Source organism: Salvelinus alpinus, chromosome 2 (assembly GCF_045679555.1).
Source record: "Salvelinus alpinus chromosome 2, SLU_Salpinus.1, whole genome shotgun sequence".
NCBI classification, from domain to species: domain Eukaryota; kingdom Metazoa; phylum Chordata; class Actinopteri; order Salmoniformes; family Salmonidae; genus Salvelinus; species Salvelinus alpinus.
The window spans coordinates 862,549-885,321 of NC_092087.1; the positions used below are offsets into that span (position 1 = coordinate 862,549).

The following is a 22,773-nucleotide window of genomic DNA, read 5'->3' on the forward strand; positions in this document are numbered from 1 at the left end:
CACCCTATTCTCTATAGGCCCTGGTCAACAGTAGTACTACACCCTATTCTCTATAGGCCCTGGTCAACAGTAGTACTACACCCTATTCTCTATAGGCCCTGGTCAACAGTAGTACTACACCCTATTCCTTATAGGGCCCTGGTCAACAGTAGTACTACACCCTATTCTCTATAGGCCCTGGTCAACAGAAGGGTACTACACCCTATTCTCTATAGGCCCTGGTCAACAGTAGGGTACTACACCCTATTCTCTATAGGGCCTGGTCAACAGTAGGGTACTACACCCTATTCTCTATAGGCCCTGGTCAACAGTAGGGTACTAAACCCTATTCTCTATAGGCCCTGGTCAACAGTAGGGTACTACACCCTATTCTCTATAGGGCCTGGTCAACAGTAGGGTACTACACCCTATTCTCTATAGGGCCTGGTCAACAGTAGGGTACTACACCCTATTCTCTATAGGCCCTGGTCAACAATAGGGTACTACACCCTATTCTCTATAGGCCCTGGTCAACAGTAGGGTACTACACCCTATTCTCTATAGGCCCTGGTCAACAGTAGGGTACTACACCCTATTCTCTATAGGGCCTGGTCAACAGTAGGGTACTACACCCTATTATCTATAGGCCCTGGTCAACAATAGGGTACTACACCCTATTCTCTATAGGCCCTGGTCTACAGTAGTACTACACCCTATTCTCTATAGGCCCTGGTCAACAATAGGGTACTACACCCTATTCTCTATAGGCCCTGGTCTACAGTAGTACTACACCTTATTCTCTATAGGCCCTGGTCTACAGTAGGGTACTACACCCTATTCTCTATAGGCCCTGGTCTACAGTAGGGTACTACACCCTATTCTCTATAGGCCCTGGTCTACAGTAGGGTACTACACCCTATTCTCTATAGGCCCTGGTCTACAGTAGGGTACTACACCCTATTCTCTATAGGCCCTGGTCAACAGTAGGGTACTACACCCTATTCTCTATAGGCCCTGGTCTACAGTAGGGTACTACACCCTATTCTCTATAGGCCCTGGTCTACAGTAGGGTACTACACCCTATTCTCTATAGGCCCTGGTCTACAGTAGGGTACTACACCCTATTCTCTATAGGCCCTGGTCAACAGTAGGGTACTACACCCTATTCTCTATAGGGCCCTGGTCAACAGTAGGGTACTACACCCTATTCTCTATAGGCCCTGGTCAACAGTAGGGTACTACACCCTATTCTCTATAGGCCCTGGTCAACAGTAGGGTACTACACCCTATTCTCTATAGGCCCTGGTCAACAGTAGGGTACTACACCCTATTCTCTATAGGCCCTGGTCAACAGTAGGGTACTACACCCTATTCTCTATAGGCCCTGGTCAACAGTAGGGTACTACACCCTATTCTCTATAGGCCCTGGTCAACAGTAGGGTACTACACCCTATTCTCTATAGGCCCTGGTCAACAGTAGGGTACTACACCCTATTCTCTATAGGCCCTGGTCAACAGTAGGGTACTACACCCTATTCTCTATAGGCCCTGGTCAACAGTAGGGTACTACACCCTATTCTCTATAGGCCCTGGTCAACAGTAGGGTACTACACCCTATTCTCTATAGGCCCTGGTCAACAGTAGGGTACTACACCCTATTCTCTATAGGCCCTGGTCAACAGTAGGGTACTACACCCTATTCTCTATAGGCCCTGGTCAACAGTAGGGTACTACACCCTATTCTCTATAGGCCCTGGTCAACAGTAGGGTACTACACCCTATTCTCTATAGGCCCTGGACTACACCCTATTCTCTATAGGCCCTGGTCAACAATAGGGTACTACACCCTATTCTCTATAGGCCCTGGTCTACAGTAGTACTACACCCTATTCTCTATAGGCCCTGGTCAACAGTAGGGTACTACACCCTATTCTCTATAGGCCCTGGTCTACAGTAGTACTACACCTTATTCTCTATAGGCCCTGGTCTACAGTAGGGTACTACACCCTATTCTCTATAGGCCCTGGTCTACAGTAGGGTACTACACCCTATTCTCTATAGGCCCTGGTCTACAGTAGGGTACTACACCCTATTCTCTATAGGCCCTGGTCTACAGTAGGGTACTACACCCTATTCTCTATAGGCCCTGGTCAACAGTAGGGTACTACACCCTATTCTCTATAGGCCCTGGTCTACAGTAGGGTACTACACCCTATTCTCTATAGGCCCTGGTCTACAGTAGGGTACTACACCCTATTCTCTATAGGCCCTGGTCTACAGTAGGGTACTACACCATATTCTCTATAGGCCCTGGTCAACAGTAGGGTACTACACCCTATTCTCTATAGGCCCTGGTCAACAGTAGGGTACTACACCCTATTCTCTATAGGCCCTGGTCAACAGTAGGGTACTACACCCTATTCTCTATAGGCCCTGGTCAACAGTAGGGTACTACACCCTATTCTCTATAGGCCCTGGTCAACAGTAGGGTACTACACCCTATTCTCTATAGGCCCTGGTCAACAGTAGGGTACTACACCCTATTCTCTATAGGCCCTGGTCAACAGTAGGGTACTACACCCTATTCTCTATAGGCCCTGGTCAACAGTAGGGTACTACACCCTATTCTCTATAGGCCCTGGTCAACAGTAGGGTACTACACCCTATTCTCTATAGGCCCTGGTCAACAGTAGGGTACTACACCCTATTCTCTATAGGCCCTGGTCAACAGTAGGGTACTATACCCTATTCTCTATAGGCCCTGGTCAACAGTAGGGTACTACACCCTATTCTCTATAGGCCCTGGTCAACAGTAGGGTACTACACCCTATTCTCTATAGGCCCTGGTCAACAGTAGGGTACTACACCCTATTCTCTATAGGCCCTGGTCTACAGTAGGGTACTACACCCTATTCTCTATAGGCCCTGGTCAACAGTAGGGTACTACACCCTATTCTCTATAGGCCCTGGTCAACAGTAGGGTACTACACCCTATTCTCTATAGGCCCTGGTCAACAGTAGGGTACTACACCCTATTCTCTATAGGCCCTGGTCAACAATAGGGTACTACACCCTATTCTCTATAGGCCCTGGTCAACAGTAGGGTACTACACCCTATTCTCTATAGGCCCTGGTCAACAGTAGGGTACTACACCCTATTCTCTATAGGCCCTGGTCTACAGTAGGGTACTACACCCTATTCTCTATAGGCCCTGGTCAACAGTAGGGTACTACACCCTATTCTCTATAGGCCCTGGTCAACAGTAGTACTACACCCTATTCTCTATAGGGCCCTGGTCAACAGTAGGGTACTACACCCTATTCTCTATAGGCCCTGGTCAACAGTAGTACTACACCCTATTCTCTATAGGCCCTGGTCTACAGTAGGGTACTACACCCTATTCTCTATAGGCCCTGGTCAACAGTAGGGTACTACACCCTATTCTCTATAGGGCCCTGGTCTACAGTAGGGTACTACACCCTATTCTCTATAGGCCCTGGTCTACAGTAGGGTACTACACCCTATTCTCTATAGGCCCTGGTCTACAGTAGGGTACTACACCCTATTCTCTATAGGCCCTGGTCTACAGTAGGGTACTACACCCTATTCTCTATAGGCCCTGGTCTACAGTAGGGTACTACACCCTATTCTCTATAGGCCCTGGTCAACAGTAGGGTACTACACCCTATTCTCTATAGGCCCTGGTCTACAGTAGGGTACTACACCCTATTCTCTATAGGCCCTGGTCTACAGTAGGGTACTACACCCTATTCTCTATAGGCCCTGGTCTACAGTAGGGTACTACACCCTATTCTCTATAGGCCCTGGTCAACAGTAGGGTACTACACCCTATTCTCTATAGGGCCCTGGTCAACAGTAGGGTACTACTCCCTATTCTCTATAGGCCCTGGTCAACAGTAGGGTACTACACCCTATTCTCTATAGGCCCTGGTCAACAGTAGGGTACTACACCCTATTCTCTATAGGCCCTGGTCAACAGTAGGGTACTACACCCTATTATCTATAGGCCCTGGTCAACAGTAGGGTACTACACCCTATTCTCTATAGGCCCTGGTCAACAGTAGGGTACTACACCCTATTCTCTATAGGCCCTGGTCAACAGTAGGGTACTACACCCTATTCTCTATAGGCCCTGGTCAACAGTAGGGTACTACACCCTATTCTCTATAGGCCCTGGTCAACAGTAGGGTACTACACCCTATTCTCTATAGGCCCTGGTCAACAGTAGGGTACTACACCCTATTCTCTATAGGCCCTGGTCAACAGTAGGGTACTACACCCTATTCTCTATAGGCCCTGGTCAACAGTAGGGTACTATACCCTATTCTCTATAGGCCCTGGTCAACAGTAGGGTACTACACCCTATTCTCTATAGGCCCTGGTCAACAGTAGGGTACTACACCCTATTCTCTATAGGCCCTGGTCAACAGTAGGGTACTACACCCTATTCTCTATAGGCCCTGGTCTACAGTAGGGTACTACACCCTATTCTCTATAGGCCCTGGTCAACAGTAGGGTACTACACCCTATTCTCTATAGGCCCTGGTCAACAGTAGGGTACTACACCCTATTCTCTATAGGCCCTGGTCAACAGTAGGGTACTACACCCTATTCTCTATAGGCCCTGGTCAACAATAGGGTACTACACCCTATTCTCTATAGGCCCTGGTCAACAGTAGGGTACTACACCCTATTCTCTATAGGCCCTGGTCAACAGTAGGGTACTACACCCTATTCTCTATAGGCCCTGGTCTACAGTAGGGTACTACACCCTATTCTCTATAGGCCCTGGTCAACAGTAGGGTACTACACCCTATTCTCTATAGGCCCTGGTCAACAGTAGTACTACACCCTATTCTCTATAGGGCCCTGGTCAACAGTAGGGTACTACACCCTATTCTCTATAGGCCCTGGTCAACAGTAGTACTACACCCTATTCTCTATAGGCCCTGGTCTACAGTAGGGTACTACACCCTATTCTCTATAGGCCCTGGTCAACAGTAGGGTACTACACCCTATTCTCTATAGGCCCTGGTCAACAGTAGGGTACTACACCCTATTCTCTATAGGCCCTGGTCTACAGTAGGGTACTACACCCTATTCTCTATAGGCCCTGGTCAACAGTAGGGTACTACACCCTATTCTCTATAGGCCCTGGTCAACAGTAGTACTACACCCTATTCTCTATAGGGCCCTGGTCAACAGTAGGGTACTACACCCTATTCTCTATAGGCCCTGGTCAACAGTAGTACTACACCCTATTCTCTATAGGCCCTGGTCTACAGTAGGGTACTACACCCTATTCTCTATAGGCCCTGGTCAACAGTAGGGTACTACACCCTATTCTCTATAGGGCCCTGGTCTACAGTAGGGTACTACACCCTATTCTCTATAGGCCCTGGTCTACAGTAGGGTACTACACCCTATTCTCTATAGGCCCTGGTCAACAGTAGGGTACTACGCCCTATTCTCTATAGGCCCTGGTCAACAGTAGTACTACACCCTATTCTCTATAGGCCCTGGTCAACAGTAGGGTACTACACCCTATTCTCTATAGGGCCCTGGTCAACAGTAGGGTACTACACCCTATTCTCTATAGGCCCTGGTCAACAGTAGGGTACTACACCCTATTCTCTATAGGCCCTGGTCTACAGTAGGGTACTACACCCTATTCTCTATAGGCCCTGGTAAACAGTAGGGTACTACACCCTATTCTCTATAGGCCCTGGTCAACAGTAGGGTACTACACCCTATTCTCTATAGGCCCTGGTCAACAGTAGGGTACTACACCCTATTCTCTATAGGCCCTGGTCAACAGTAGGGTACTACACCCTATTCTCTATAGGCCCTGGTCTACAGTAGGGTACTACACCCTATTCTCTATAGGGCCCTGGTCAACAGTAGTACTACACCCTATTCTCTATAGGGCCCTGGTCAACAGTAGGGTACTACACCCTATTCTCTATAGGCCCTGGTCAACAGTAGGGTACTACACCCTATTCTCTATAGGCCCTGGTCAACAGTAGGGTACTACACCCTATTCTCTATAGGACCCTGGTCAACAGTAGGGTACTACACCCTATTCTCTATAGGCCCTGGTCTACAGTAGGGTACTACACCCTATTCTCTATAGGACCCTGGTCAACAGTAGGGTACTACACCCTATTCTCTATAGGCCCTGGTCAACAGTAGGGTACTACACCCTATTCTCTATAGGCCCTGGTCAACAGTAGGGTACTACACCCTATTCTCTATAGGCCCTGGTCAACAGTAGGGTACTACACCCTATTCTCTATAGGGCCCTGGTCTACAGTAGGGTACTACACCCTATTCTCTATAGGCCCTGGTCAACAGTAGGGTACTACATAAGGAACAGGGTGACATTTGGGAGACACTGGGTCTTTTCTGTAAAATAGTGTTGATTCTTAAAGGCAGAACTAAATGATAGGATGATCATGTGAATCATGACTCAGTGTTCTTTAATGTTTACTTGAATTGTCATTTAATTGTGATTTGTTAAAGGGGAGGGTCACTATTTTATAACTTAATGTTAGAGACATTGGACCACTTTCAGGATGAAAAACCATCTATCATAAATTATACAATTCTGAACTTCCCCTTTTTAAGGACATCTCCATTGGTATTTCTCTTTATGTGTCTGACAGGGCCTGGTGCTGCTGGGCGGGAAACCTCTTCAGATTACTAATATTATGGCATCCAATGGTGTGATCCATATGATTGACGGGCTTCTAGTCCCGCCCTCGATCGTCCCCATCCTGCCTAAGAGATGTGATGTCACAGAGAACAAAATCATCGTGGTAGGTGGGAACATTCTGTTCTGTTCTAGTCTAGTCTAATTGGAAAAAAATGGCTGCGGCATTGTGATGTTGTTTGTGTGTCTGTTCTCCAGGGTCCGTGTGTGAGGTGCAGCTATCTCTATGAGTCCCATTGCCCCAAGGGAAGCATAGAACTGGTAAAATAATCACAGCAATGTTTTCTATTCCTCTCATGAAGGTGGCTGTTAAACACCTGTGTCTGCTATGCCTGATGCAGTGATAAGATCCTAAGCTTCTGCTCCATCTTTTTCAGTGTGGCTCCATGTCTGCATCTCTATTCAGCTCATGACCTGTATTATTATACAAAGTAGTTCCTACTATTTAAAATACCAGCTTCATAAACAATGACACATATTTCTAATGATTTATCTACACTCAAATCTAATCAACTGTTGTTGTTTTTTGTCAAATGCCTGCACAGGATACAACTATTTATATTGGTTCTGTTGGGTACCGGCCCTGTAGGCTAACGACCCTCTTCTGTTGCTATTAAGATACAGTACTTATTGTTGTTTCTGTACCACAGCAAAGTCACATGAAGGATTGTGACTATGAGGCATTTCCTTTCAACCCCACGCTCAATAAAGGTTGTGCTAAATACTGCAACACTACTATTGAGGTAAGTTCTCTTGGTTCGTTTTCCTTGTTAAGCTCTTGGTTCTTTTCCTTGTTAAGCTCTTGGTTCATTTTCCTTGTTAAGCTCTTGGTTCTTTTCCTTGTTAAGCTCTTGGTTCATTTTCCTTGTTAAGCTCTTGGTTCTTTTCCTTGTTAAGCTCTTGGTTATTTTCCTTGTTAAGCTCTTGGTTCATTTTCCTTGTTAAGCTCTTGGTTCATTTTCCTTGTTAAGCTCTTGGTTCTTTTCCTTGTTAAGCTCTTGGTTCATTTTCCTTGTTAAGCTCTTGGTTCTTTTCCTTGTTAAGCTCTTGGTTCATTTCCTGGCTCAGCTCTTGGTTCATTTTCCTTGTTAAGCTCTTGGTTCTTTTCCTGGCTCAGCTCTTGGTTCATTTTCCTTGTTAAGCTCTTGGTTAATTTTCCTTGTTAAGCTCTTGGTTAATTTTCCTTGTTAAGCTCTTGGTTCTTTTCCTTGTTAAGCTCTTGGTTCATTTTCCTTGTTAAGCTCTTGGTTAATTTTCCTTGTTAAGCTCTTGGTTCTTTTCCTTGTTAAGCTCTTGGTTAATTTTCCTTGTTAAGCTCTTGGTTCATTTTCCTTGTTAAGCTCTTGGTTCATTTTCCTTGTTAAGCTCTTGGTTCTTTTCCTTGTTAAGCTCTTGGTTAATTTTCCTGGCTCAGCTCTTGGTTATTTTCCTTGTTAAGCTCTTGGTTCTTTTCCTGGCTCAGCTCTTGGTTCATTTTCCTTGTTAAGCTCTTGGTTCTTTTCCTGGCTCAGCTCTTGGTTCATTTTCCTTGTTAAGCTCTTGGTTAATTTTCCTTGTTAAGCTCTTGGTTCTTTTCCTTGTTAAGCTCTTGGTTCATTTTCCTTGTTAAGCTCTTGGTTCATTTTCCTTGTTAAGCTCTTGGTTCTTTTCCTTGTTAAGCTCTTGGTTAATTTTCCTTGTTAAGCTCTTGGTTCATTTTCCTTGTTAAGCTCTTGGTTCTTTTCCTTGTTAAGCTCTTGGTTAATTTTCCTTGTTAAGCTCTTGGTTCTTTTCCTTGTTAAGCTCTTGGTTCATTTCCTGGCTCAGCTCTTGGTTCATTTTCCTTGTTAAGCTCTTGGTTCTTTTCCTGGCTCAGCTCTTGGTTCATTTTCCTTGTTAAGCTCTTGGTTCATTTTCCTTGTTAAGCTCTTGGTTCTTTTCCTTGTTAAGCTCTTGGTTCATTTTCCTTGTTAAGCTCTTGGTTCATTTTCCTTGTTAAGCTCTTGGTTCTTTTCCTTGTTAAGCTCTTGGTTCATTTTCCTTGTTAAGCTCTTGGTTCATTTTCCTTGTTAAGCTCTTGGTTCATTTCCTGGCTCAGCTCTTGGTTCATTTTCCTTGTTAAGCTCTTGGTTATTTTCCTGGCTCAGCTCTTGGTTCATTTTCCTTGTTAAGCTCTTGGTTCATTTTCCTTGTTAAGCTCTTGGTTCTTTTCCTTGTTAAGCTCTTGGTTCATTTTCCTTGTTAAGCTCTAGGTTCATTTCCTTGTTAAGCTCTTGGTTCTTTTCCTTGTTAAGCTCTTGGTTCATTTTCCTTGTTAAGCTCTTGGTTCATTTTCCTTGTTAAGCTCTTGGTTCATTTTCCTTGTTAAGCTCTTGGTTCTTTTCCTTGTTAAGCTCTTGGTTCATTTTCCTTGTTAAGCTCTTGGTTCTTTTCCTTGTTAAGCTCTTGGTTCATTTCCTGGCTCAGCTCTTGGTTCATTTTCCTTGTTAAGCTCTTGGTTCTTTTCCTGGCTCAGCTCTTGGTTCATTTTCCTTGTTAAGCTCTTGGTTAATTTTCCTTGTTAAGCTCTTGGTTCATTTCCTGGCTCAACTCTTGGTTAATTTTCCTTGTTAAGCTCTTGGTTCATTTCCTGGCTCAGCTCTTGGTTCTTTTCCTTGTTAAGCTCTTGGTTCATTTCCTGGCTCAGCTCTTGGTTCATTTCCTGGCTCAGCTCTTGGTTCATTTCCTGGCTCAGCTCTTGGTTCTTTTCCTTGTTAAGCTCTTGGTTCTTTTCCTGGCTCATCTCTTGGTTCTTTTCCTGGCTCAGCTCTTGGTTCATTTCCTGTATCTTTTTCATTCATCATGTAGAGAGAGAGAGAAAGAGAATGATATGTCTGGTATGTTTATAGCAATATCTTCTTAATGAAAAATAAAGTAAAGAAAGAGATTAAATACGAACATGACGTTAACAAATAGTTTTGGTTAGGATGACAACAGACTTGCGGACCAAATGGTACCCTATTCTTTAAGTAGTTCACTACTTTTGACCAGAGCTTTGTGGAGTCCTGTGGAGCCCTATGGGCCATGGTCAAAAGTATTGCACTACACAGGGAATAGGGTGCGTTTGCGACCCTGCTGTCTCAGTGAGTGATTTGTTGCTGTTGAGTTTCAGAGAGCAGAGTGCTGCAGTGGGTTCTATGGACCTGAGTGTAAAACGTGTACAGGAGGTTTCCAGACACCCTGTTATGGCAAAGGCACTGTAAGTAAAGACTCTCTCTCCCTAGCAAATCGTTCTCTCAGCAGTCTGACGAGCACGCACGCACACACGCACACGCACACACAAGATGGAAAGATGGAGCCATAGTGTTTGGTTGCTGTCTTGCGAACACCGACCCAACTTTGCTATTTTGTGATTCTTTTGGCGTTTATCTTCAATGTATCCGCAATATTTTCTTATGATCTTACAAAAACTTTTGAACATCAGGTCGGCAGTTACTAAGCGAAATTCTGGCTTCGACTTCGACTCATCTGCCACGGGCTCTTTGTGTACCTCCGACCCAATCTTCGAGCTACCCAAGAGGAAACGCCAGCGGAAAAGAGGCAGGAGAGCTAAGTGAGACTAAGGCGAAGGGAAAACCAGCCACCACTTCTGTCCATCCTAGTCACTTGAAAATAAGACGGATGACCTCCGAACGCGGATATGCTATCTACGTGACTCTCGTAACTGCAATGTTCTCAGGTTTTTTGTGCTGAAACATTGCTTTCGGACAAGATACCCCCTCCATGGCTATCCAACTCGATGGATTCTCCATTCACCGAGCGGACAGGACATTCAGGGACATTCGTTATTCACTGTGTCACGATTTCTATTGTAATGATCTTGTCTTTAACTCTGCGTTGTTGGAAAAGGCCCAGTCAGCATTTCACTGTTCATCTACACATTGTTGTTTACCTCTTGTCTTTAACTCTGCGTTGTTGGAAAAGGCCCAGTCAGCATTTCACTGTTCATCTACACATTGTTGGAAAAGGCCCAGTCAGCATTTCACTGTTCATCTACACATTGTTGTTTACCTCTTGTCTTTAACTCTGCGTTGTTGGAAAAGGCCCAGTCAGCATTTCACTGTTCATCTACACATTGTTGGAAAAGGCCCAGTCAGCATTTCACTGTTCATCTACACATTGTTGTGACAAGCATGTGACAATTTTTTAAATTTGATTTTGATTTGAAATCCAGAGTGGGAGTGGTCTGTCTCTTCATCAACAATAAAATGTGTGCAGACTAGCTCAGTAGATAATAGTCTATAGTCTCAGTCTGTAGTCTCAGTCTGTAGTCTAAGTCTGTAGTCTCAGTCTGTAGTCTCAGTCTGTAGTCTCAGTCTGTAGTCTCAGTCTGTAGTCTCAGTCTGTAGTCTCAGTCTGTAGTCACAGTCTATAGTCTCAGTCTGTAGTCTCAGTCTATATTCTCAGTCTGTAGTCTCAGTCTGTAGTCTCAGTCTGTAGTCTCAGTCTGTAGTCTCAGTCTCAGTCTGTAAACTCAGTCTGTAAACTCAGTCTGTAGTCTCAGTCTGTAGTCTCAGTCTGTAGTCTCAGTCTGTAAACTCAGTCTGTAGTCTCAGTCTATATTCTCAGTCTGTAGTCTCAGTCTGTAGTCTCAGTCTATAAGCTCAGTCTATAAGCTCAGTCTATAGAGGAAGTCTCCACCGATTATTCTCCAATCGTGGAATACCTGATGGTCAAATGCCAACCCTTCTACCTCCTGAGAGTTTTCATGTGTTATCGTGACTGCTGTATACAGTGAGTGTACAAAACATTATGAACACCTGGTTTCTCCATGACATAGACTGAACAGGTGAATCCAGGTGAAAGCTATGGTCCCTTATTGATGTCACTTGTTAAATCCACTTCAATCAGTATAGATGAAGGGGAGCAGACAGGTTAAAGAATGATTTTTAAGCCTTGAGACAATTGAGACATGGATTGTGTATGTGTACCATTCAGAGTGTGACTGGACAAGACAAAATATTTAAATGCCTTTGAGCGGGTTATGGTAGTAGGTGCCAGGTGCACCGGTTCGTGTCAAGAACTGCAACGATGCTGGGTTTTTCAAGCTCAACAGTTTCCCGTGTGTATCAAGAATGGTCCACCACCCAAAGGACGTCCAGCCAACTTGACACCACTGTGGAAAGCATTGGAGTCAACATGGACCAGCATCCCTGTGGATGGGGGGGTGACACTCAATATTAGGAAGGTGTTCTTAATGTTTGGTATACTCAGTGTATAATTTACCATTAGTTTATTAGCTTAAGTATTTACAGTTGAAGTCGGAAGTTTACATGCACTTAGGTTGGAGTGATTATAACTTGTTTTTCCACTACTCCACACATTTCTTGTTAACAAACTATAGTTTTAGCAAGTCGGTTAGGACATCTACTTTGTGCATGACACAAGTAATTTTTCCAACAATTGTTTACAGACAGATTATTTCACTTATAATTCACTGTATCACAATTCTAATGGGTCAGACGTTTACATGCACTAAGTTGACTGTGCCTTTAAACAGCTTGGAAAATTCCAGAAAATGTCATGTCTTTAGAAGATTCTGATAGGCTAATTCACATCATTTGAGTCAATTGGAGGTGTACCTGTGGATGTATTTCAAGGCCTACCTTCAAACTCAGTGCCTCTTTGGTTGACATCATGGGAAAATCAAAAATGGTAGACCTTCACAAGTCTGGTTCATTCTTGGGAGCAATTTCCAAACGCCTGAAGGTACCACGTTCATCTGTACAAACAATAGTACCCAGGTATAAACACCTTGGGACCACACAGCCGTCATAACGCTCAGGAATGAGATGCATTCTGTCTCCTAGAGATGAACGTACTTTGGTGCAAAAAATGCAAATCAATCCCAGAACAACAGCAAAGGACCTTGTGAAGATGCTGGAGGAAACAGGTACAAAAGTATCTATATCCACAGTAAAGCGAGTCCTATATCGACATAACCTGAAAGGCCACTCAGCAAGGAAGAAGCCACTGCTCCAAAACCGCCATAAAAAAGACAGACTATGGTTTGCAACTGCACATGGGGACAAAGATGGAACTTTTTGGAGAAATGTCCTCTGGTCTGATGAAACAAAAATAGAACTGTTTGGCCATAATGACCATCATTATGTTTGGAGGATAAAGGGGGAGGCTTGCAAGCCGAAGAACATCATCCCAACCGTGAAGCACGGGGGAGGCAGCATCATGTTGTGGCGGTGCTTTGCTGCAGGAGGGACTGATGCACTTCACAAAATAGATGGCATCATGAGGTAGGAAAATTATATGGATATATTGAAGCAACATCTCAAGACATCAGTCAGGAAGGTAAAAGCTTGGTCCAAATGGGTCTTCCAAACGGACAATGACCCCAAGCATACTTCCAAAGTTGTGGCAAAATGGCTTAAGGACAACAAAGTCAAGGTATTGGAGTGGCCATCACAAAGCCCTGACCTCAATCCCATAGAACATTTGTGGGCAGAACTGAAAAAGTGTGTGCGAGCAAGGAGGCCTACAAACCTGACTCAGTTACACCAGTTCTGTCAGGGGGAATGGGCCAAAATTCACCCAACTTATCGTGGGAAGCTTGTGGAAGGTGACCTGAAACATTTAACCCAAGTTAAACAATTTAAAGGCAATGCTACCAAATATTAATTAAGTGTATGTAAACTTCTGACCCACTGGGAATGTGATGAAAGAAATAAAAGCTGAAATAAATCATTTTCTCTACTATTATTCTGACATTTCACATTCTTAAAATAAAGTGGTGATCCTAACTGACCTAAGACAGGGAATTTTTACTATGATTAAATGTCAAGAATTGTGAAAAACTGAGTTTAAATGTATTTGGCTAAGGTGTTTGTAAACTTCCGACTTCAACTGTATATATTCCTACTACCAGTCACTTTTCAGCCCTGTTTACATGTATATCCTGCTACCAGTCACTTTTTAATGAACGAACCCACCTCAACCATTCCAATACCCCTGCACATTGAATAGGGTACTGGCCCTGACATGTACATTCTTGCATTTCCTCAATTTATATCTACTTCTTCTGTTGTTTTATTATAATCTAATAATCTATACTTTTATCTATAAAATGATCTATATTATTATCTTGATTGTTATTATCTATATAATTATCTTTATTATTATTATCTATATGATCATCTTTATTACTTTTATATAATTATCTACATTATAATCTATATTATTATTATTATCTATATTATTATTATATTTATCTATATTATTATCTATATTAACTGTATTATTTGTTATATTATGATCTATATTATTATTGTTATAATTATCTATATTATTAATATCTATATTATTACATATATTATGATTATCTATACCATTATTATTATTATCTATATTATTATTATTATCTATATTAGTATCTATATTATAATGATCTATATTAGTATACTATATTAGTATATTAGTATATTAGTAATTTGTATCTATATTATTATCTATATTATCAATTATATTATTATTATCTATGGTATTATCTATGTTATTATTATCTGTATTATTATTTCTATTATCAAAATGTTATATATATTATTATTATTATTAGCTATATTATTATCTTTATTATTCTTATCTATAATAGTATCTATATTACTATCTATATTATTATTATCATAATATTATTATCTATATTATTATTATATTATTATCTATATTATTATTATCTATATTACTATCTATATTATTATTATCATAATATTATTATCTATATTATTATTATTATTATGGTCTATAAAATTATTATCTTTATTATTATTATTATCTATATTATTATTATCTATATTATTATTATCTATAATAGTATTATCTATACATATATATATATATATATATATATATATATATATATATATACAGTATATATTATCTTTAACCATCACCACGTCCTGTCTCCATGTCTTTGACCTGTGACCTTTCTGTGTGTGTGTAGTGTTTTGATGGTATCCATGGTAACGGGTCATGTCACTGCGAGGAGGGCTTCAAGGGGATCGCCTGTCACATCTGTTCCGACCCCAACAAACACGGAGAGATGTGTGACCAGGGTGGGTGTTTAGTTACACTTTATAGTGCCCTATTCCCTATAGTGTGTACTACTGTTGACCACGGCCCATAGGGTTCTGGTCGAAAGTAGGGCACTATATAGGGAAGAGGATGCCACTTGGGACACTTAAATATTATTTCTCCAGTCCTGTTGTATCTAATCCCCATATGGAGCTGCCCAGACGTGGTGCACCATAGAAGGAGCCATTTCACATTTCTCTCCTTGATTATAAACTAAAGGAAAATCATGGTCAAATCTAACTTAAGAATCCCTATCTTGTTTCTCCCCCCTCCCCCCTCTCTCTGTCTCCCCTCTTTCCTCTCTTTGTCCCTCCCTCTCTCCTCTTTCTCCCCCCTCCCCCCTCTATCCCGCTCCCCTCTTTCCTCTCTTTGTCCCTGCCTCTCTCCTCTTTCTCCCCCCTCCCCCCTATCTCTGTCTCCCCTCTTTCCTCTCTTTGTCCCTGCCTCTCTCCTCTTTCTCCCCCCTCCCCCCTCTATCCGTCTCCCCTCTATCCTCTCTTTGTCCCTCCCTCTCTCCTCTTTCTTCCCCCTCCCCCCTCTATCCGTCTCCCCTCTATCCTCTCTTTGTCCCTCCCTCTCTCCTCTTTCTCCCCCCTCCCCCCTCTCTCTGTCTCCCCTCTTTCCTCTCTTTGTCCCCCCTCCCCCTCTCTCTCCCCCCTCTTTCCTCTCTTTGTCCCTCCCTCTCTCCTCTTTCTCCCCCCTCCCCCCTCTCCCTGTCTCCCCTCTTTCCTCTCTTTGTCCCCCCTGCCCCTCTCTCTGTCTCCCCTCTTTCCTCTCTTTGTCCCTCCCCCCCCCCCCCCTCGTCGTCTCCAGACTGCCGCTGTCTCCATGGTGTGTGTGATAACCGCCCAGGCAGTAAGGGTGCATGTAGAGGGGGCTCCTGCCTGGAGGGTTACTCTGGAAACTACTGTGATAAGGAGGCTAAGGCCTGTAACTCTGATGGTCTATCTGAACACTGCCATGTCCACGCCTTCTGCAGCTTCGTCGGCAGCCACACCACGTCAGTATTACTTACTTAGCTTACTTACTTAGCTTACTTATTGCTAGTGGAGCAAAGGGCCTCAGTTAGCGCTCCAAGGGGTCTCAGTCAGTGCTCCAAGGGGCCTCAGTCAGCGCTCCAAGGGGTCTCAGTCAGTGCTCCAAGGGCCTCAGTCAGTGCTCCAAGGGGCCTCAGTCAGTGCTCCAAGGGGTCTCAGTCAGTGCTCCAAGGGGCCTCAGTCAGCGCTCCAAGGGGCCTCAGTCAGTGCTCCAAGGGGTCTCAGTCAGTGCTCCAAGGGCCTCAGTCAGTGCTCCAAGGGGCCTCAGTCAGTGCTCCAAGGGGTCTCAGTCAGTGCTCCAAGGGGTCTCAGTCAGTGCTCCAAGGGGTCTCAGTCAGTGCTCCAAGGGGTCTCAGTCAGCGCTCCAAGGGTCTCAGTCAGCGCTCTAAGGGGCCTCAGTCAGTGCTCCAAGGGGCCTCAGTCAGTGCTCCAAGGGGCCTCAGTCAGTGCTCCAAGGGGCCTCAGTCAGTGCTCCAAGGGGCCTCAGTCAGTGCTCCAAGGGGCCTCAGTCAGTGCTCCAAGGGGCCTCAGTCAGTGCTCCAAGGGTCTCAGTCAGTGCTCCAAGGGGCCTCAGTCAGTGCTCCAAGGGGTCTCAGTCAGTGCTCCAAGGGGCCTCAGTCAGTGCTCCAAGGGGTCTCAGTCAGCGCTCCAAGGGTCTCAGTCAGCGCTCTAAGGGGCCTCAGTCAGTGCTCCAAGGGGCCTCAGTTAGCGCTCCAAGGGGCCTCAGTCAGTGCTCCAAGGGGCCTCAGTCAGTGCTCCAAGGGGTCTCAGTCAGTGCTCCAAGGGGCCTCAGTCAGTGCTCCAAGGGGCCTCAGTCAGTGCTCCAAGGGGTCTCAGTCAGTGCTCCAAGGGGCCTCAGTCAGTGCTCCAAGGGTCTCAGTCAGTAATGTAACTTTATAGATGCTTTCCCCCATTACTAGTGTGTGTGTCCTTTTGTGGAACATATGTGTGTGTGTGTCCCTGTGTGTAACAGATGTATGTGTCCCTGTGTGTAACAGTTGTGTGTGTGTCCCTGTGTGTAACAGATGTGTGTGTGTCCCTGTGTTTAATAGTTGTGTGTGTGTGTCCCTGTGTGTAACAGATGTGTGTGTCCCTGTGTGTATTAGTTGTGTGTGTGTCCCTGTGTGTAACAGATGTGTGTGTGTCCCTGTGTGTAATAGATGTGTGTGTGTCCCTGTGTGTAATAGTTGTGTGTGTGTCCCTGTGTGTAACAGATGTGTGTGTGTCCCTGTGTGTAACAGATGAGTGTGTCCCTGTGTGTAACAGATGAGTGTGTCCCTGTGTGTAACAGATGAGTGTGTCCCTGTGTGTAACAGATGAGTGTGTCCCTGTGTGTAACAGATGAGTGTGTCCCTGTGTGTAACAGATGTGTGTGTGTGTGTTTTTCTTCAACTTATATCTACTTCTTGTGTTTTTTAATTAAATGTTTAATTATTATTATTATGATTTATTTAATCTATACTATTGTCTATATTGTTATTATCTATATAATATATGTTATAATCTATCATATTGTCTATATTAGTATTATCTATATTATAATATCTATACTATTGTCTATATTAGTATTATCTATATTATAATATATATTATTATCTATAGTATTAGCTATAGTATTGTTATCTATATTATCTATATTATAATATATATTATTATCTATAGTAGTATTATCTATATTATAATATATATTATAATGTATATTATTATCTATAGTATTATTATCTATATCATCATCTATATTATTATCTATATTATAATCTATACTATTGTCTATGTTATTATTATCTATATCTACATTATTAACGTGTGTGTCCCTGTGTGTGACAGGTGTGAGTGTATGTCGGGGTATGAAGGAGATGGACACTCCTGCATCCTGGTCAACCCCTGCCTGAAGGCTGACAGAGGAGGCTGTGATGTGAACGTAAGACTCAGGACCCCGCCCAAATGGCATCCTGTTCCCTATTTAGTGCACAAGTTTTTACCAAGGCCCATATGGATTTCCTGTTTAGTCCTTCCTGATTACAGGAATCTCTCAATCGGGTGTTGGGAATAGCTAACGGACGTTAACCGTATTGGTGTAATATAATAACCCTCTGCTCTGAGGTCCAGTGTGTTACCATATCCTCTCCTCTGAGGTCCAGTGTGTTACCATATCCTCTGAGGTCCAGTGTGTTACCATATCCTCTGAGGTCCAGTGTGTTACCATATCCTCTGAGGTCCAGTGTGTTATCATATCCTCTGAGGTCCAGTGTGTTACCATATCCTCTCCTCTGAGGTCCAGTGTGTTACCATATCCTCTCCTCTGAGGTCCAGTGTGTTACCATATCCTCTCCTCTGAGGTCCAGTGTGTTACCATATCCTCTGAGGTCCAGTGTGTTACCATATCCTCTGAGGTCCAGTGTGTTACCATATCCTCTGAGGTCCAGTGTGTTATCATATCCTCTGAGGTCCAGTGTGTTACCATATCCTCTCCTCTGAGGTCCAGTGTGTTACCATATCCTCTGAGGTCCAGTGTGTTATCATATCCTCTGAGGTCCAGTGTGTTACCATATCCTCTCCTCTGAGGTCCAGTGTGTTACCATATCCTCTCCTCTGAGGTCCAGTGTGTTACCATATCCTCTGAGGTCCAGTGTGTTACCATATCCTCTGAGGTCCAGTGTGTTACCATATCCTCTCCTCTGAGGTCCAGTGTGTTACCATATCCTCTGAGGTCCAGTGTGTTATCATATCCTCTGAGGTCCAGTGTGTTACCATATCCTCTGAGGTCCAGTGTGTTACCATATCCTCTGAGGTCCAGTGTGTTACCATATCCTCTGAGGTCCAGTGTGTTACCATATCCTCTGAGGTCCAGTGTGTTACCATATCCTCTGAGGTCCAGTGTGTTACCATAACCCTCTGAGGTCCAGTGTGTTACCATATCCTCTGAGGTCCAGTGTGTTACCATATCCTCTGAGGTCCAGTGTGTTACCATATCCTCTGAGGTCCAGTGTGTTACCATATCCTCTGAGGTCCAGTGTGTTACCATATCCTCTGAGGTCCAGTGTGTTACCATATCCTCTGAGATCCAGTGTGTTACCATATCCTCTGAGGTCCAGTGTGTTACCATATCCTCTGAAGTACAGTGTGTTACCATATCCTCTGAGGTCCAGTGTGTTACCATATCCTCTCCTCTGAGGTACAGTGTGTTACCATATCCTCTGAGGTCCAGTGTGTTACCATATCCTCTGAGGTCCAGTGTGTTACCATATCCTCTGAGGTCCAGTGTGTTACCATATCCTCTGAGGTCCAGTGTGTTACCATATCCTCTGAGGTCCAGTGTGTTACCATATCCTCTGAGGTCCAGTGTGTTATCATATCCTCTGAGGTCCAGTGTGTTACCATATCCTCTGAGATCCAGTGTGTTACCATATCCTCTGAGGTCCAGTGTGTTACCATAACCTTCTCCTCTGAGGTCCAGTGTGTTACCATATCCTCTCCTCTGAGGTCCAGTGTGTTACCATATCCTCTGAGGTCCAGTGTGTTATCATATCCTCTGAGGTCCAGTGTGTTACCATATCCTCTGAGGTCCAGTGTGTTACCATATCCTCTGAGGTCCAGTGTGTTACCATATCCTCTCCTCTGAGGTCCAGTGTGTTACCATATCCTCTGAGGTCCAGTGTGTTATCATATCCTCTCCTCTGAGGTCCAGTGTGTTACCATATCCTCTGAGGTCCAGTGTGTTACCATATCCTCTGCTCTGAGGTCCAGTGTGTTACCATATCCTCTGCTCTGAGGTCCAGTGTGTTACCATATCCTCTCCTCTGAGGTCCAGTGTGTTACCATATCCTCTGAGGTCCAGTGTGTTACCATATCCTCTGAGGTCCAGTGTGTTACCATATCCTCTGAGGTCCAGTGTGTTACCATATCCTCTGAGGTCCAGTGTGTTATCATATCCTCTGAGGTCCAGTGTGTTACCATATCCTCTGAGGTCTAGTGTGTGTAATCAGGGCCAGCTAACGTGTATTGTGTTGTATGTCCATCTCTCTCCTCAGGCCCAGTGTGAGTCCTCAGGGCCAGCTAACATGTATTGTGTTGTATGTCCATCTCTCTCCTCAGGCCCAGTGTGAGTCCTCAGGGCCAGCTAACGTGTCGTGTGTTTGTAACGAGGGCTGGACAGGAGATGGCCTGGTCTGTACTGAGGTGGACAACTGTCTCCTGGAGACCAGAGGTGGCTGCCATAAGGATGCAGACTGCAAGTCTCTAGGCCCAGGACAGGTATGTTATGTATGGTTCTGCTGCTAAACAGATTGCTGCTAGTCCCTGAGGCTGGTCTAACGGGTAATACCATTGCCAGCAACACATACAGTTGAAGTGGGAAGTTTACATACACTTAGGTTGGAGTCATTAAAACTCGTTTTTCAACCACTCAACAAATTGCTTGTCAACAAACTATAGTTTTAGCAAGTCGGTTAGAACATGTACTTCGTGCATGACACAAGTAATATTTCCAACAATTGTTTACAGACAGATTATTTCACTTATAATTCACTGTATCACAATTCCAGTGGGTCAGAAGTTTACATACACTAAGTTGACTGTGCCTTTAAACAGCTTGGAAAATTACAGGAAATGATGTCATGGCTTTAGAAGCGTCTGATAGGCTAACTGACATCATTTGAGTCAATTGGAGGTGTACCTGTGGATGTATTTCAAGGCCTACTTCAAATTCAGTGCCTCTTTGCTTGACATCATGGGAAAATCAAAAGATATCAGCCAAGACATGAGAAAAATAATTGTAGACATCCACAAGTCTGGTTCATCCTTGGGAGGAATTCCCAAACGCCAAAGGAACCACGTTCATCTGTACAAACGATAGTATGCAAGTATAAACACCATGGGACCACGCAGCCGTCATACCGCTCAGGAAGGAGACGCGTTCTGTCTCCTAGAGATGAACATACTTTGGTGCAAAAAGTGCAAATCAATCCCAGAACAACAGCAAAGGACCTTGTGAAGATGCTGGAGGAAACAGGTACAAAAGTATCTACAGTAAAACAAGTCCTATACCGACATATCCTGAAAGGCCGCTCAGCAAGGAAGAAGCCACTGCTCTAAAACCTCCATAAAAAAGCCAGACTACGGTTTGCAACTGCAATTGGGGACAAAGATGGAACTTTTTGGAGAAATGTCCTCTGGTCTGATGAAACAAAAATAGAACTGCTCGGCCATAATGACCATCATTATGTTTGGAGGAAAAAGGGTGAGGCTTGCAAGCTGAAGAACACCATCCCAACAGTGAAGCATGGGGGAGGCGGCATCATGTTGTGGGGGTGCTTTGCTGCAGGAGGGACTGGTGCACTTCACAAAATAGATGGCATCATGAGGTGGACAATTATGTGGATATATTGAAGCAACATCTCAAGACATCAGTCAGGAAGTTAAAGCTTGGTCGCAAATGGGTTTTCCAAATGGACAATGACTCCAAGCATACTTTCAAAGTTATGGCAAAATGGCTTAAGGACAACAAAGTCAAGGTATTGGAGTGGCCATCACAAAGCCCTGACCTCAATCCTATAGAAAATTTGTGGGCAGAACTGAAAAAGTGTGTGCGAGCAAGTAGGCCTACAAACCTGACTCAGTTACACCAGCTCTGTCAGGAGGAATGGCCCAAATTCACCCCACTTATTGTGGGAAGCTTGTGGATGGCTACCCGAAACGTTTGACCCACGTTAAAAAAATTAAAGGTAATGCTACCAAATACTAATTGAGTGTATGTAAACTTCTGACCGACTGGGAATGTGATGAAAGAAATAAAAGCTGAAATAAGTAATTATCTCTACTATTATTCTGACATTTCATATTCTTAAAAAAAAGTGGTGATCCTAACTGACCTAAAACAGGGAATTTTTACTCGGATTAAATGTCAGGAATTGTGAAAAACTGAGAGCCAATGGTGACTTTAAAATCAGGTACAGAGTTTAATGGCTGTGATAGGAGAAAACTGAGGTAGGATCAACAACATGGTAGTTACTCCACAATACTAACCTAAATGACAGAGTGAAAAGAAGGAAGCCTGTACATAATAAAAGTATTCCAAAACATGCATCCTGTTTCCAACAAGGCACTGAAGTAACTCAATATTAACGTGTTCCTAATGTTTTCTGAAGTCAGTGTCTATTTATCCCTTTGACGGATAATAACGTTTTATACTTCAACTACTACTAGTACCTCAAAGTCTGTCTCTTGTGTTCTCAGAGTGAGGGTACCTGTAAGAGGGGTTAGACAGACAGATGGACATGTAACCCCTTACCCTTACCTGTCTCTTGTGTTCTCAGAGTGAGTGTACCTGTTTGAGGGGTTACATGGGGGATGGGACAGTCTGTGATCTCATCAACCCTTGTCAGAAAAACAACGGAGGATGCCATTCTCTGGTTCGTACATGTCTTTAATTTACCTGTCACCTTTTATCCCCACACAAAGTAATTTATTGTATTTGTGTGTGCGTCCCAAATGGCAACTTATTCCCTACATAGAACACTACTTTAGACCACAGCCATGTTCCCTACATAGAACACTACTGTTGACCAGAGCACTATTCCCTATATAGAACACTACTTTAGACCAGAGCCCTATTCCCTACATAGAACACTACTTTAGACCAGAGCCCTATTCCCTACATAGAACACTACTTTAGACCAGAGCCCTATTCCCTACATAGAACACTACTTTAGACCACAGCCCTGTGGTAATAGGGTGCCACTTGGGACAGAGCCTTATAGTGTTTTTGCAATAGACTGGAATGCCATTTTGCATAAGCTGTTGTGTCTGTTTTAAATCTATATCTTTTAAACCTCTATCTCTTCTAAAATAGATTGTGTCTGTTTTAAACCTCCATCTCTTCTCAGATTGTCTGTTTTAAACCTCCATCTCCTCTCAGATTGTCT

General features: G+C 43.8%; 1 protein-coding gene across 1 annotated transcript in view; it reads left to right on the plus strand.

Moving 5' to 3' along the window:
* The window catches only part of stab1 (stabilin 1), a 336,738-nt gene that overhangs the window by 165,645 nt on the left and 148,320 nt on the right, over window positions 1-22,773 (plus strand). The window contains exons 17-25 of the mRNA XM_071364529.1: window positions 6,667-6,819; window positions 6,912-6,974; window positions 7,364-7,456; window positions 9,844-9,930; window positions 14,683-14,794; window positions 15,627-15,813; window positions 17,678-17,771; window positions 19,946-20,104; window positions 22,165-22,260. Of these exons, the coding sequence (XP_071220630.1) occupies window positions 6,667-6,819; window positions 6,912-6,974; window positions 7,364-7,456; window positions 9,844-9,930; window positions 14,683-14,794; window positions 15,627-15,813; window positions 17,678-17,771; window positions 19,946-20,104; window positions 22,165-22,260 (1,044 nt within the window). The remainder of the gene's footprint in view (window positions 1-6,666; window positions 6,820-6,911; window positions 6,975-7,363; window positions 7,457-9,843; window positions 9,931-14,682; window positions 14,795-15,626; window positions 15,814-17,677; window positions 17,772-19,945; window positions 20,105-22,164; window positions 22,261-22,773) is intronic.